General features: G+C 59.2%; 2 protein-coding genes across 4 annotated transcripts in view; one reads left to right on the top strand and one right to left on the bottom strand.

Annotated features, from left to right (window-relative positions):
• The first annotated feature begins 2,530 nt into the window (after positions 1–2,530).
• DOK4 (docking protein 4) lies at positions 2,531–9,729 on the top strand. Of its 3 annotated transcripts, none has more exons than XM_045293678.1 (8): positions 2,531–2,869; positions 6,218–6,325; positions 6,679–6,793; positions 6,989–7,108; positions 7,207–7,396; positions 7,959–8,097; positions 8,196–8,319; positions 8,466–9,729. In XM_045293678.1, the coding sequence occupies exons 1-8, from the start codon at positions 2,804–2,806 to the stop codon at positions 8,573–8,575; spliced, it is 972 nt and encodes a 323-aa protein (XP_045149613.1). In that variant the 5' UTR covers positions 2,531–2,803; the 3' UTR covers positions 8,576–9,729. The 3 variants fall into 3 exon arrangements, with proteins under 3 accessions (XP_045149613.1, XP_004704703.1, XP_045149612.1); XM_004704646.2 differs by having other exon boundaries at positions 8,414–9,729; XM_045293677.1 differs by having other exon boundaries at positions 8,400–9,729.
• POLR2C (RNA polymerase II subunit C) overlaps positions 9,683–13,511 on the bottom strand; it is a 7,479-nt gene continuing 3,650 nt past the window's right edge. The window contains exons 5-9 of the mRNA XM_004704647.2: positions 11,782–11,910; positions 11,401–11,452; positions 11,067–11,235; positions 10,855–10,929; positions 9,683–10,448 (exon numbers count right to left, since the gene is read on the bottom strand). Of these exons, the coding sequence (XP_004704704.1) occupies positions 10,304–10,448; positions 10,855–10,929; positions 11,067–11,235; positions 11,401–11,452; positions 11,782–11,910 (570 nt within the window). The 3' untranslated portion in view covers positions 9,683–10,303. The remainder of the gene's footprint in view (positions 10,449–10,854; positions 10,930–11,066; positions 11,236–11,400; positions 11,453–11,781; positions 11,911–13,511) is intronic.

The following is a 13,511-nucleotide window of genomic DNA, read 5'->3' as shown; positions in this document are numbered from 1 at the left end:
CTCCTTCCCCTCCCCCTGGGACAGGTGCACTTTGTAGTGGGGCGGGGAGAGCATTTCTGAGCCCTTGCGGTGAGGTGAGCCAGGCTGAGAGGAGGAACAGGGTGGGGTGGGGAAGGGGCTAACTCCCTCTACCTGCTGTATGAGGGACTGTGGACACCCCACTTAGCACCACACCCCATGTCCAGTGCTAGCGAAGGGCCCAGAGACCCAGGGCCTCTCAAATGAGGGACATCCTCCCTGTAGTGCTCAGGAGCCAGATGAGGGAGATGGTTGTCCCTGGGCCAGGGGGAGCTTGACTGTCTCAGCCTGCTTGGTTGCAGGTCCTCTGCCCCACTACCGTGGACCCTGCTCTGGAGCCCTCCTCTTATCCCAGGGCAGCCCTCACCCCTGGATCCCATTGCCCCTCATATCTGTGGGGCCGCCTATGTGTCCTCCCCTCTTCCTGCCTGCCCAGCCCCTTTGATTGCACTACTTAGGGCCTAAGCCAGGCCTTGATCACCAGGGACTGAGGCAGCCAGGGGTCCCTGCGTTTCTGGGCCAGAGCACTTAGCCAGGCTCTTTGCCACCCAGACTGTTGTGCTGGTTAATTTTGATGGGGGCTGGTTTCCGGGGTGGGCACGGGGAAGGGCAGGGGCTGGGGGCGAGGAAGGCAAGGGACATTCCTGAGAGCACAGTGTCCCTGGTGGGTGGAGAACAGGCAGGGGTAGGTCTGCACTGGGCAGATGGACAATGACAACAAGAGGACAGGTGCATGACCAGGCTGCACCTCATAAAAACAAACAAGATGGTGGGGTTTTCGAGACAGAGTTCTGGGTTCAGAGGGGCCCAGCAAGTACACGCCCCAGCCCGCCGCCTGGGCTAAGGTACCACGTAGATTAATGTCCTCATTCAAAGGAGGTGACTTTTCTCCCCTGTGTTATTTTATCAATGGGGAAACTGAGGCACGGAGAAGTTTAGTGCCTTTACTTGGGATTCCGACTCTACCACCTTGACCCAGGCCAGGTCCTGAGCCCCCTTTGGGGAACGCTAGCCGTGGGCTGCTTGCTGTAGGGAGTTCTTCAAAGATTTCCCTGCTGTGCACCCAGCCTGCTATTGCCTCGAAGGGCAGCTCAGAGGCAGGCAGGGGGATGGGAGGGGGACAGAGCTGGAGACAAATCTCTGGCTGCCAGTGCTCAGGTGCCACGGAGCTCTTGGGGGTCAGTGCCAGGGTGGAGACCCTGGAGCAGGTCACTTGGGTGTGAGAGTCTTAGCCTGGAGGGGGCTGGGGTAGAGAGGAGCAAGCAGGGTGCTTCATCCTGGAAGTAGGATGGAAGAGTGCCACCCTTGCTCCCTCCTGTGGTGGCATGTGCCCGCTGGGGCAGCCCCATCTGTTCCTCATTAGGGGTGCAGTAGACCAGCCTCCAGGAGATTCATTTGTGCCGAGCTGCTGGCAGCTCCAGCAGCCTGCCTTCCTGGGGCCCCAGCCTGGCAGCCCAGATGTCCAGCTGACACCCCCCAAATGCTGCTCCCGTTCCATTCCTCAGTCCTGGAGACACAGGGGGCCAAATGGCTGGCAAGGTGCTGTCTGAGGCCTAAAGGTGGAGGGGGCTTAGGCACGGACATTCCACCCCCACCTGCTGCCATCATCCCGGGCCAGAACTCCTCTCCCCCATCCTGGCTGTGCCCTGCCACCCTAACAGGGCATTGGACAGAGGCACCAGAGAGCCCCCAGTCTTTGGTGTCCCTTCCCTGCCTGGTTCTGGAATGGTCTCTTGGAGCACTCCCCACCCCCTCCATAGGGTTTTCCAGGTGACAGCGGGTGCTCTCTGTCATGAATTCCACCTGTGCCCAGGACAGGGCTACCCGCCCAGAAAGCTCCTGCTGGGGCCCAAGTTCTGCCCTCCTGGCTCACCCAGTCTTCCCAGCCCCAGGGCCAGGAGTAGAGGGCTGCTGGAGTGGTGGCCACCTCCCACACAGGCCCAGCACATTCCTCAGATTTATCTGGGGACCCACCCGCCCTGCTGGACTCTGCCCTCCCACCCAAGAAGCTGCACCCAGAGGAGCAGAGAAGGAATTCCAGGGACTGGGGAAGCCAGCGGGGCAAGGGGCTTTGGGATTTGCTAAAGCTGACCGGGCAAATTGTGTTTAACTTCCGGGGAATTCACTGTGAGTCCGTGCGCAGTCTCCTGGGACACCCCCTAGCTGGCAAAGCTCCCTTGGGGCGATTGATGCGCACAGGAGCGGGCCCTGCTCTGGGCAAGTTGCCCTGAGTCGGACCCACGGTGGTCACTGATGATAGAGCTCAGGGGTGACAGCTTTGTGCCACAGCCCAGGCCTCCCGGGCCACCTCCCTTTCTTCCCCACCACCATGGGGAGAGCCCGGGTCTGTCTTCCCAGGAAGGGGTTAACCGCCAGCCGTGAGGGAGGGGACTGGGCCGGACCATTTTCCTCCACCGCTGCCTGCCTCCACCTCGCTTTCCTGAATGGTTCTGCCGCCCTGGGGTGGGGAGGAAGGAGAAGGGAAGAGGGCGGAGTGTGGGGAGAGGAAAGAAAGAAGGAGCGAGAGCGAGCGAGCGAGGATGAGGAAGATATCCCGTCTGTGAGCTGCTTGTCACTTTTCGCTGCCAGCAGGCGCCGGGCGAAGGAGCTGCTAGAACAATGCTGAGGCGCGCGAGGTGAGGAGCCCAGCCTGGTGCCCCCCGCCCCCCGCCCCGACGGAGCATCAGGAACAGGTGATTGGAGCCGCCGGAAACCAGGGCCACCTGGCCACCCCTCCCCTCGCCTCGCCAGCCGGGCGCCCCAGAGACAGCGGCGGTGGGGAACCATGGCGACCAATTTCAACGACATTGTCAAGCAAGGCTACGTGAAGATGAAGAGCAGGAAGCTCGGGGTGAGCCGTTCTCTGCAGGGCCTGGAGCTCCGGGTGGCGGGGTGCATGGTGCCGCCCCGTAAGTTTGAGGTCTCGCCAGGGGACCGCTTGGCATGTGCAGCCCCCGCCCAGCCCTCCGGCTGGCTGGCTTCCCAGCAGCTGGGCCAGCGGTGGTGGCATCTGGTGGGCAGGCGCCTCCCCCCGCTATTGTTGAAGTTGTCACCACAGCGGCAGTGGCTGCTCTGTGTGTGAGCCGGCCTGGGACCAGCTTCTCATGGCCTTCGCCTTTACTCTCCCCTCCTCTCCCTTCCCTTCCCTGCTCCTCCCACCCTGGAAGTACATCGACATGTCCCTCCGCGTCCCATGGCCTCTGTGGACAGCTACTTTCATTTCGTATAATTGCTGGTTTAATCGTAAGCAGCCAGGGCTGTGAGGGATGCTGATGCTGACACCTGATTGGCTTGTGAATAAGAACCTGGGTGGGAGGCCCAGTGGTTCTGACAACTGATTGGCTTATGAATGAGAACCTGAGTGGGATGCTCAGTTGGTTGTGACATCTGATTGGCTTATGAATGAAAACCTTGAGTGGGATGCCCAGTGGTTGTGACATCTGTTGGCTTATGAATGAGAACCTGGGTGGGATACCCAGTGGTTGTGACATCTGATTGGCTTATGAATGAAAACCTTGAGTGGGATGCCCAGTGGTTGTGACATCTGTTGCTTATGAATGAAAACCTGGGTGGGATACCCAGTGGTTGTGACATCTGTTGCTTATGAATGAAAACCTGGGTGGGATACCCAGTGGTTGTGACATCTGATTAGCTTATGAATGAGAACCTGGGTGGGATTCCCAGTGGTTGTGATGTCTGATTGGCTTATGAATGAGAACCTGGGTGGAATGCCCAAGGTCTGACACCTGATTGGCTTATGAATGAGAACCTGGGTGGGATACCCAGTGGTTGTGACATCAGATTGGCTTATGAAGGAGAACCTAGTGGGATGCCCATGGTTCTGGTTCCTCTCCCTCCTTTGGCCCCACAGCCCCATACCCTGTCTTGGCAGGATCAGCACCCTTACTGCCAAGTGTGCATGCAGGAGTGGGGTCCCCAGCTTTGTGGAGGCAAGCCCTGTATTCATTCCTAAGCGGGCCACAGACCACTGACTTGAAACACAGGACAAAAGGAGGCCGAGGTCAAGCTGCACAGCCAATTCTCAGTCCTGCTGTCTGATGGCTCAGATCCCCAGAGGTCAGCTGGGCTGGGCCCTTGGAGGGGGCAGCGCGTGGAGGCCACAGGGCTACCACGGGGGTCCAGGAGGAACGCAGGACTCAAATGCCGAGCCGTTGGCACATCCAGAAAGCTGGTGGGGGGAGGCTAGTTTGGGATGTCTCCCCTGAGAATTCTGCTAGCCCCGGCAGCCTGGATGTGAGGGGCTTTGCTTAGCCCCGAGGCAGCCATTCTTGTATCAGCCCACAGAGGGCAGAGGCAGGGCTGGAAGTGATGGGAACCTGCCCTCCTACCTGGCAGGAATCAGCAGCTAGGTTGGGGGATTCTGAAGCCTGATCAAAGAGCAGGGAGAAGTGGGGAAGGAGGGCTCTTGAGCTCCTAGCTCCCTGAGACAGTGTTTCCTGTAGCCAGGCAACCAGGGTACTCAGGCCCCCAGACCTCCTGCCCCTGACTCTGCAGGCTGCTAGAAGCCCAGCCTGGCAGGGTGAGTCTGGGTGGCCAGCGTCCATCCATTCATTCATCCATCCTCCTTTCCACTGGCCGTTCTGTGGCAATTCATTTGTCCAGCAGGCTTTTTAAAGAGGCTTCCTGGCTGTTCAGTAGGGATTTGAGAATCAGACACAGGCTGAGCCTCAAGGAAGCTCATCCACACACACAATCCCTCACACAATCGCACATTTTTTGGTGAACTTTGGTATGATGTAGGTGAGGGTTAGAGAGTGGGATAGTGCCTGTCCCTGGAAGGTCCCCGGCTGGGGTACAGGACTGAAGATTTCGGGCTGCTGTGGTTTAAGTCAGAGGCTGGGGCAGGGGCAGACAGGAGTCAGAAATGGCCAGACCGAGTGGCTTCTTGGGATGGGAAAGGGCAGGGGTTTGGGGCTGTGTGTGGCCCAGGTCCCCCACAACTCTTGCTCTAGGTCGGCCAGGGAGAGGGGACAGTGCGCATAGCTACTCCCGAAGCTTTGGGGACAAGGCTTGGCTAGGCTTCCTGAGTGTCCCTGGAAGGAGTAGGGCCCAGGGAGAGAACTGAAGCAAGAATCAGTAGCGCCACCAAGTGTCTGAGCCAGTTTGACTTTACAGCTGGCCCCACCCTGCTTGGCCCCCCCACACTAGGGGGGAGTCTCTCTCACTGCCATAGATTCCTTGCCAACTCATAGCGACCCTGTAGGACAAGGTAGAACTGACTTGGTCCCTGTAAGTTTCTGAGACTGTAACTTGGAAAGAGAAAGCCCCCTTCTCCCGTGGAGCTGCTGGTGGTTTCGAACTATGAACCTTGTGTGGATTGTAACCACTATGCCACCAGGGCTCCTTCATGAAGCTTAGACCTTTTAAAAACTGAACACACTGCCATTGAGTCGATGCCAACCCTATACTGTCCAGCTGCCCGTGGGTTTCTGAGACTGTCACTCTTTACGGGAGTAAAAAATCTTTTTCTCCTACTGAGCTCCTTGCTGGTTAGCAGCGCAGGGCAGCCCACTAAGCACAGGGCTGTTGGCCGTTGAGGCCAGGAGCAAACGGTACTGGGGTGGACATTCATGGTCTGGAGTGGCCCCAGGTTCTGGCTCTGCCCGCTGACCTCCAAGAGCCCTGACTTCCCACCTGGTGCAGGACGGTAAGAGAATGAAGAGGGAGGAGACCCAGGGCCCTGGCAGGCGTGGGCAAGGTCTGATGCCTGCCTCTGGGAGATGGCTTTCTGTGGCCAGTACAGGATGGTGGGGAGCCCTGCCCAGAGGGGTAGGCGTGTCGCCTCTGCCGCTATGCAGTCTGTGTGAATCCTGGCCCAATGTCTTAGCTTTTGGGTGCCTCAACCTCCCCATCTGCGAGGTGGAAGGACAAGAGGATTCCGAGAGCTCATTTTCAGCGTGCCGAATGACCGAAGGTGCTACTAGAAAGTGCTTGGTGACGAGTGAATGATGCTCAGAGTCCGTGGTAACTGAGGCCACGTCCTGTGGACAGCCTCTCAGGGCCAGCCAAGCGGCAGCCTTTTCTGTAGGAGTGGCCTCTGCTTGCAGCACCCCCAGGTTTTCTGGTGGCCTGGGGTCCCAGGAGGGCTGTATTTCACTGCCCCCTGTGAGCGACTTGGGTAACTTGTGCTGCCTGGAAGCCGTCCAGGGGGCCCTGAAGCTGGCTTCTTGCCCCACAGATCTACAGGCGGTGCTGGCTGGTCTTCCGGAAATCTTCCAGCAAGGGGCCCCAGCGGCTTGAGAAGTACCCGGATGAGAAGTCGGTGTGCCTGCGAGGTTGCCCCAAGGTTAGGGATGGGCCCCGCCTACCCTAGCCTCTAAGCAAGGATGATTTACTGCCTCACTGGGCCCTGGTGGCATAATGGGGTACGCATTGAGCCGCTAACCGGAAGGTCAGCAGTTCAAACCCATCAGCCACTCCTTGGGGGAAAAGATGAGGTTGTCGGCTCCTGTGAAGATGTACAGCCTCAGAAACTGACAAGCAGTTCTACTCTGCCCTGTGGGGTTGCGATTAGTCGGAACGGACTCTGGTAGTATGCCTTGTTGTTGAGATTTTTGAAGACCACTCTCCTGGGCAGGGTAGAGTGCAGGGAGGGGAAGACTCTTGAACCTGGCTGAGTCCCTTGTGGGTGCTGTCTAGGTGACTGAGATCAGCAATGTCAAGTGTGTCACGCGGCTCCCCAAGGAGACCAAGCGGCAGGCAGTGGCCATCATCTTTGCGGACGACTCAGCGCGCACCTTCACGTGTGACTCAGGTGTGCAGGGGCCACATATCAGGGACAGCCCTGGCTAGAGGTGGTACAGGGTGGCCGGGAGGGACAGACAGACCTTTGAGGGTACAGGTCCTGGGACTGAGGTGGGCTGGACAGGCTGAATCCAATGGCATGGTGAGATGGCTCTACTGGGTGGCCGGAGACCTGCCCACAGCCTGACAGGGGCATCTTCTCCAGAGCTGGAGGCGGAGGAGTGGTACAAGACCCTGTCCGTGGAGTGTCTGGGGTCTCGGCTCAATGACATCAGTCTAGGGGAGCCAGACCTCCTGGCCCCGGGCGTACAGTGTGAACAGACAGGTAAGACTGGGGTTGGAGCTGGGGGTGGGGAGAGGGGAATCAGGCAGAGGTGGCCTCCCTCCCGGGGAGCCCCAAGCCACCGTCCTCTCTCCGGCCAGATCGCTTCAACGTCTTCCTGCTGCCCTGCCCCAACCTGGATGTGTACGGCGAGTGCAAGCTGCAGATCACCCACGAAAACATCTACCTCTGGGACATCCACAACCCCCGCGTGAAACTCGTCTCCTGGCCGCTCTGCTCGCTGCGCCGCTACGGCCGGGACACCACTCGCTTCACCTTCGAGGCTGGCCGGTAGGAGCTCTGGCCTCCCACACTCATGGTCACTGCCATCACTCTGCACCAGGCTCTTATCTGCAGAGCGGCCCCAAAGGGACGAGATACTCCCATTTTACAGGTGGAGAAAGTGAGGCATAGGGTAGCCTGCCCACAAGGGGTCTAGTCTAACTGCCACTTCCTGGGTGGGGAGTCCAGTCTGTTTCCTCACCTGTCTAATGGAGGCTAAGTGCCGGCAACCTCGTGGACTCCTGGTGAGGTTTGGCTGACCCCTGCTGAACTCAGGCCCTGGATAAGCCCTGGACAACCTCGGTGAAGAGACTTGGTCGGCCACACCGTCTGCTGTGTACCTGGGCTCAGTCAGTCATGCCCATGAGGCAGTGCAGGCAGCCGTGGTGGGAGAGCAAAATAGCGAGAGCAGAGAGAGAGAGAGAGAAAGAATGTGTTTGCGTGCGTGCACATGCGCCCCCAGGTGCATAACGTGCTACACAAGTTTGAGGCCCCAGGAGCTCCTGACCGAGCGCCTGCATGTGTGGAAGGGTCCCCTCTACCTTGTCCTCTGTGCCACCTGTCCCCCCAGGATGTGCGACGCTGGGGAAGGCCTCTACACCTTCCAGACACAGGAGGGGGAACAGATTTACCAGCGGGTGCACAGTGCCACACTGGCCATCGCAGAGCAGCACAAGCGAGCCCTGCTGGAGATGGAGAAGAATGTGCGGGTGAGGCAGCGGCCCTGGCAGAGCGGAGGCAGGCGGGTGGGCGGGCCTCAGACCCATGGCCTTGGCCTGGAGCTCATGGCGGGACGCCCTTCCCACAGCTGCTGAACAAGGGCACGGAGCACTACTCGTACCCCTGCACGCCCACCACCATGCTGCCCCGCAGTGCCTACTGGCACCACATCACAGGCTCCCAGGACATTGCTGACGCCTCTAGCTGTGCAGGTGAGTGGTGCTGTGCCCCCAGAAGGTGCCGGGAAGGGCAGGTGAGGCGGGCCTTCTAACCCAGATGTACCCTGAGACAGCCTTGTGCCCACAGGTGAGGGGTATGGGGCAGCCCAGGCCTGCTCAGAAACGGACCTCCTCCACAGATTTATCCTGCTCAAGCCAAAGTCCAGCCCGGGGGCCAGTTGTGAGGCTCAGAGCCCCGCCCAGTGACACAGGACCGCCAGGGCTGCCTGTGCCGGCCTGGCTGCAGTGACCAGGGATGGCCCTGAGGGGCTGCTGGCCATCAGCCCAGACAGGTGCTGTCCCTCCTTTTCCCCTGAGGGTGAAGCTGGATGAAGGCATAGGGCTGGCCACACCGCCTGAGCATGAGGGGCTGGAGCCACGTGGAACTGTGTACTGTTCGTGATTTAATATATACGGCTTATGACATATTCTGTATTACTGAGACTTCTCCCCTCCCGCCATCCCCACATACGCACTTCTAATCCCCGAGTGGGTCATGGGCAAGGCTGGGTAAGAGTGTGAGCAGCGGCCCTGGCCTCTGTGGCCCACCCCTCCTGCCACCAGGCCCTGCTCGAGCTGCAGGGACCAGAGGGGGGACAATCAGGTGATGCCGGCACTGACCATGGGCCTTCCCCAAGCAGCCCAAGGGCCGACAGCAGGTGGTTACCCTGCTCCTCTGGGCCCAGCGAGGTACTGGAAGGGCCCGGCCTGGCACTTGGGAGGGTGACGCAGAGGGGACATCTGGCTGACATCTCAGGTGAATCTGGTCTTAAAACAGCATCTCTGTGCAGGCTCTTTCCTGCCTGCTGGGCTCAGACGCCCCGAAGTAGGGGTGCCGTGTTCTTCAGACAAGCAGAAGAAGGCTGTTTCCCGCCCGGGGCCAGGCTGGGCCAGGCCTGTGGAGAGGGCCCCTGCCACCCTTCTCAATGTCGGGTGGGCACTGCCTGCTCCCCTGGGACCAGCCAGAAGCCCTCAAAACCCCAGACCTCTCCTCCTCCCCACACGGTGCTGAGGCTCCTGCTGAAACACGACTCAAGCAATCCTTGTTCCAGTGCTGGTATCTATCGAGTACCGTGCAGAAGGGCTATCTTTCTACCCACAGCAAACCTTGGCTTACGAGGTTTGTGGTGTTCTGTTTTTAAGTACCTTAGGGTTCTGATTTGCAGGACTGGACCTTGTAAATAACCACTATTGGAGCTGTGGCAGGAGGCTCCCTCCCAAGAGGGCCCTGCAGTCCAATCGGCCTAGCACCTACTCTGGGGAGTGGACACCCCACGGAGTAAGCGGGTCCCTTGGCCTTGGGGAGAGCGGCCGAGCTGGCTGGCTCAGCTAGTGGCACTATGAAGCATGAAGGAGATGATGTTGTGCTCTTTATTGCCAAAAATAAAAAACTTTACAAAGACAGTGGTGACTCAGTTGCTAGCCCTTCCTTTCTGCACTCACTGGCAGCCTGATTGCCTGCTCTGAACAGGTTGCTCCCTGGAGCTGGTGTGAAGGACCAGGGCCAGGCTCCAAGGGAAGGAGACTGAAACGGGGCAGAGTGCCTCAAGCTCCCGGCAGCGAAGGGACTTGTTACTGATGCAACAACAGGGCCATGAGCTTCTTCTCTGGGGAGGGACAAGGGGTGGGGGGCTCCCCTCTTCCAAGGGTTGAGGAGCCTGGGAGAGGACTGGCAGCACCTGGATGGAGCTGGCCATCAATGGGAAGGGGGTCTGGCTGGGCTAACGGGGTGCCCCTGGGGCATGGGAGGGGCGAGGAGGGGGAGATGTGGGGTTTCTAGTAGCATTTCTGGCACCCGAACGTGGACCAAGATGCCAAACGTCCGAGAGAGCAGGTCTGCCTCATACTCAAAAGCTTCCTTGGTCTCCTGCCTGCCACGGAAGGACCGTGCCCCTGCCCAGGTGGTGCTATGCCCAGGTGGTGCTACGGCCTGCGAGCAGGTCAGCCTGCAGAGGTCTGGCTGTCGGGAGCAGGGCAGCTAGTTGATGGTCAGGACATCACTCTGGATCTCGCAGCTTAACTGGGTCTGCAGATCACTCAGCTTCTTCTTCAACTCAGACAGGGCTGAGAGGACAATGGTTTCGGGGCGCAGAGAGCCACAGGACTCCACGTTGTAGTAAAACCTGAGGTGCAAGAGTCTGCTGAGGCAGGCTGACAGCCTGGCCCTGAGCATGGCTGCCTGCCTTAGGGGCATAGCCGGGGCTCCCAGTGGACCTCCATTCACCCACGCCTCTTCCGGCCACAGACTGCCTCATCTCCACCCTGAAGAGGACAGGAAGGGCAGTGCTCAGGGCTGCAGAGCCCCGCCCACAGCAAGTCCCCGACTTTGGGGGCTGCAACGACTGGGTCACTGGAGGAATTGCTCAGTAACCCCGGGAGGAGGATAAGCTGTCTGGGGACGTGCGAAACGCATAGATTTACAGATCACAGGCCCCTCCTCAATTTACAGGAACCAGGAGATGAGACACAGGGTCTCCTGGTTCAGCTTGCACCCAAACACACCTTCCAGGTGCCAGAGCAGGGCCTTACCTCTCTGGCTTGCCATTGGGGTCGTAGGGCGCCTGGGACTCATCCTCATCCAGCTCCGAGTACTCGCTCTTCGGCCTGAGGTCAGACACGTCAGCACAGGGTTGCTGCGGCTGCTTCAGGCCCAGACCAGGCCTCCCCATCTCAGTCACCAGCACCCACTTCCATTTCTGCCACCCTGAGGGCATGCCTGCCCCTACTGGGTGGGCACCTACCATTCCTCTGGCTTGGGGTAGACGGTGTGCCTCAGGGCATTGTCAGGATCGTACTCGAACGCCACCCCTGCAGTAGGGTTCCACTTGGCGTGCTCCTTGCCAAAGCCCTTCTTGGCATAGGCGCGCAGTCTCAGCTCCTGCCCCTTCCTGAGCTTGACGATGAGGATGTCTGCAGGGAGGGGTTGGGGCACTGGAGTCAGGAGGCCCCAAGACAACCCCCCCCCCACCCACAGCCCGGTCTGCAACCAAGACCACACGCAGCTGTAGCAGTGCATGTGTAGCTGCTGTCCGTGCAGGCAGGGGCCCAGGAGGAGGCCGCACACTCGCCTCTTACCGTCCTGCTCCACGTACTCGTTGGGGTCACTGTCACGGTTTCGGGATGTAACCTGCAAGAAGCCCAAACAAACAGCCTGCTAGCCATTCACCTACCCAGCCAAGCTGGTGGTTTCTCCAGCACCCTAGGGCAGTCTCCAAACCCAGGGAGCCCTCCTGGGGCCCCATCTGAGAAGGGATCAGACCCTCACAGCACCCTGTGAGTCCTTTAAGAGGGCCCTTGGGTGGCAGCATGCAGCCCCAACCATACTCTGACCCTGTGGCAGGAAGCCAGTCAGGGCTGTAGAAGCCAGTGTCTTACAGACCCCACTCATCCCCCAAGTCTGACCACGTGGAGCCTGCTTGTGAGGAGAGGTCTTGGGCAGGAGTGCGCACCACTGACCGGGATGACGCGGGAACTGTTGGAGATGAGGTCTCGGGAGGTGACGTGGCGTGTCTGGTCCTCATTGCACCGCACATCCAAGGTGAACTCCACTGAGCACTCGGGGCAGAACTCTTCACAGGAGCACTCCTGAGGCCGCAGGGAAGCAGGACAGGGTGGGTGAATGCCCGAAGACCCTGAGTGGGATCTCTGCTCCCAACACCCAGCTCCTTCCATTACCTCCTCCCCCAAGTACACAGGCAGCACTGGCCCCAGGTTCAAGGCCCTTGTAAGACCTATGTCAATCTGCAGCTCTGCTCTCAGGGGCTGCTCCAGCGCAGGCGCATCCTGGTATGGGGGGGCACCTCCACACATACAGGCAGCCCTGCCCCCTTCCCACTCAGTCCAGAGAGGGGTGCTGGCTTCCTGGAAGCCAGGTGCACTCAGGTGACAAGGGAACAGAGGGGAAGCATAGTTCCACCTCTACACAAACCCACTAGACATGGCACACAGGCTGCCACCACAAACCACTCCAGCCAGTAAGAACCAACACAGTGCCACTCACCCAACAAAAGCCTCTCATCCTCGTTAGGGACAACGGGGCCTCTGCACAGCCAGCAAGAAGGCTTATGAGGCCGCAGTCACCCACTCCACTCCCCTCCCATCAGGGAGGGAAAGTCGAGAAGCCGGCAGCAGTAACAGGACAAGGAGGGGAAACCAGAGGTATCACCTGGCTGGCCTGCAGTCCCAGCCAGGAGAGCAGGGGCACACGGAGCCCGCCAGCAGCCGCTCCCACAGCTGCCACCTGAAATGCGTCCTGACAGACCATTCCCTCTGCAAGAACTAGAACTCGCAGAGCAGGAACTTCATGGAAGACAGCAAAGTGTCTGGCCCTCACAAACACCAGCGTGTTGATGCCCTGGTGTGTTCACGCCCTGTTGTGTTCACCGCAGCACCGCTCACAGGAGCCGAGAGGCCCAACGAACCACCCAGATGTCTGTCAACAGGGGAGGGTAAACCAAGAGTGTGTGGGCGCAGAGTGGAGTATTAGTCAGCCATAAAGAGAAACATGTCCTGCCGTGTTCTATGGCAGGAACGAGCCTTGAAAGCACGATGGTGACCGTAATCAGTCAGGCACAAAAGGGCCGATGTACGATCTCATTTATACAGGACCTGTAGTGGTGTGGTGGTTACGCACTGAGCTACGGCCCGCTAAGTCAGCAGTTTGAAACCACCAGCCCCTCCACAGGCAAAAGTCAAGGCTATCTACTCCCATCAAGAGATACTGTCTCAACACGTGGGACAGTTCTACCCAATCCTACAGGGCCGCTCAGCTGGCACTGACTTGATGGCAGTGAGCTTGGTGGCTTGCTGCATCGAACCCAGAGACCAGATTTTATCAGACTGAGGGGGAGGAAAAGAAGAACTGTTGCCTAGAGGCATTGAGCTTCCTCGGGGTGCTGGGCAAGTTTGCAGATGGACAGTAGTGGCGGCTGCACATGTTCAACAAGAGGAACGTTGCTGAAGGTGTCAGAATGGCTGAGACGGCAAATGTGGGTGCATATGCTTTACCACAACTGAAAAAAAAGAAAAAGGCTTTAAGGATGAGCTAACTGGAGAGGACCGCCAAAGGAAATGCTCGGACCCTAACTGGATCACAGCCCCACAAACAAAGAAGCAGCCAAACTCACTGCCATGGGGTCGATGCCCACTCAAGAGCGACCCTGCAGGACAGGGCACAACTAGCGCCC

This window comes from Echinops telfairi, unplaced genomic scaffold, assembly GCF_000313985.2.
Source record: "Echinops telfairi isolate 266 unplaced genomic scaffold, ASM31398v2 ScPeMD7_2291;HRSCAF=2852, whole genome shotgun sequence".
NCBI classification, from domain to species: domain Eukaryota; kingdom Metazoa; phylum Chordata; class Mammalia; order Afrosoricida; family Tenrecidae; genus Echinops; species Echinops telfairi.
The sequence above is the reverse complement of the archived record's forward strand: the minus strand, read 5'-3'. Positions and strand labels throughout refer to the sequence as shown.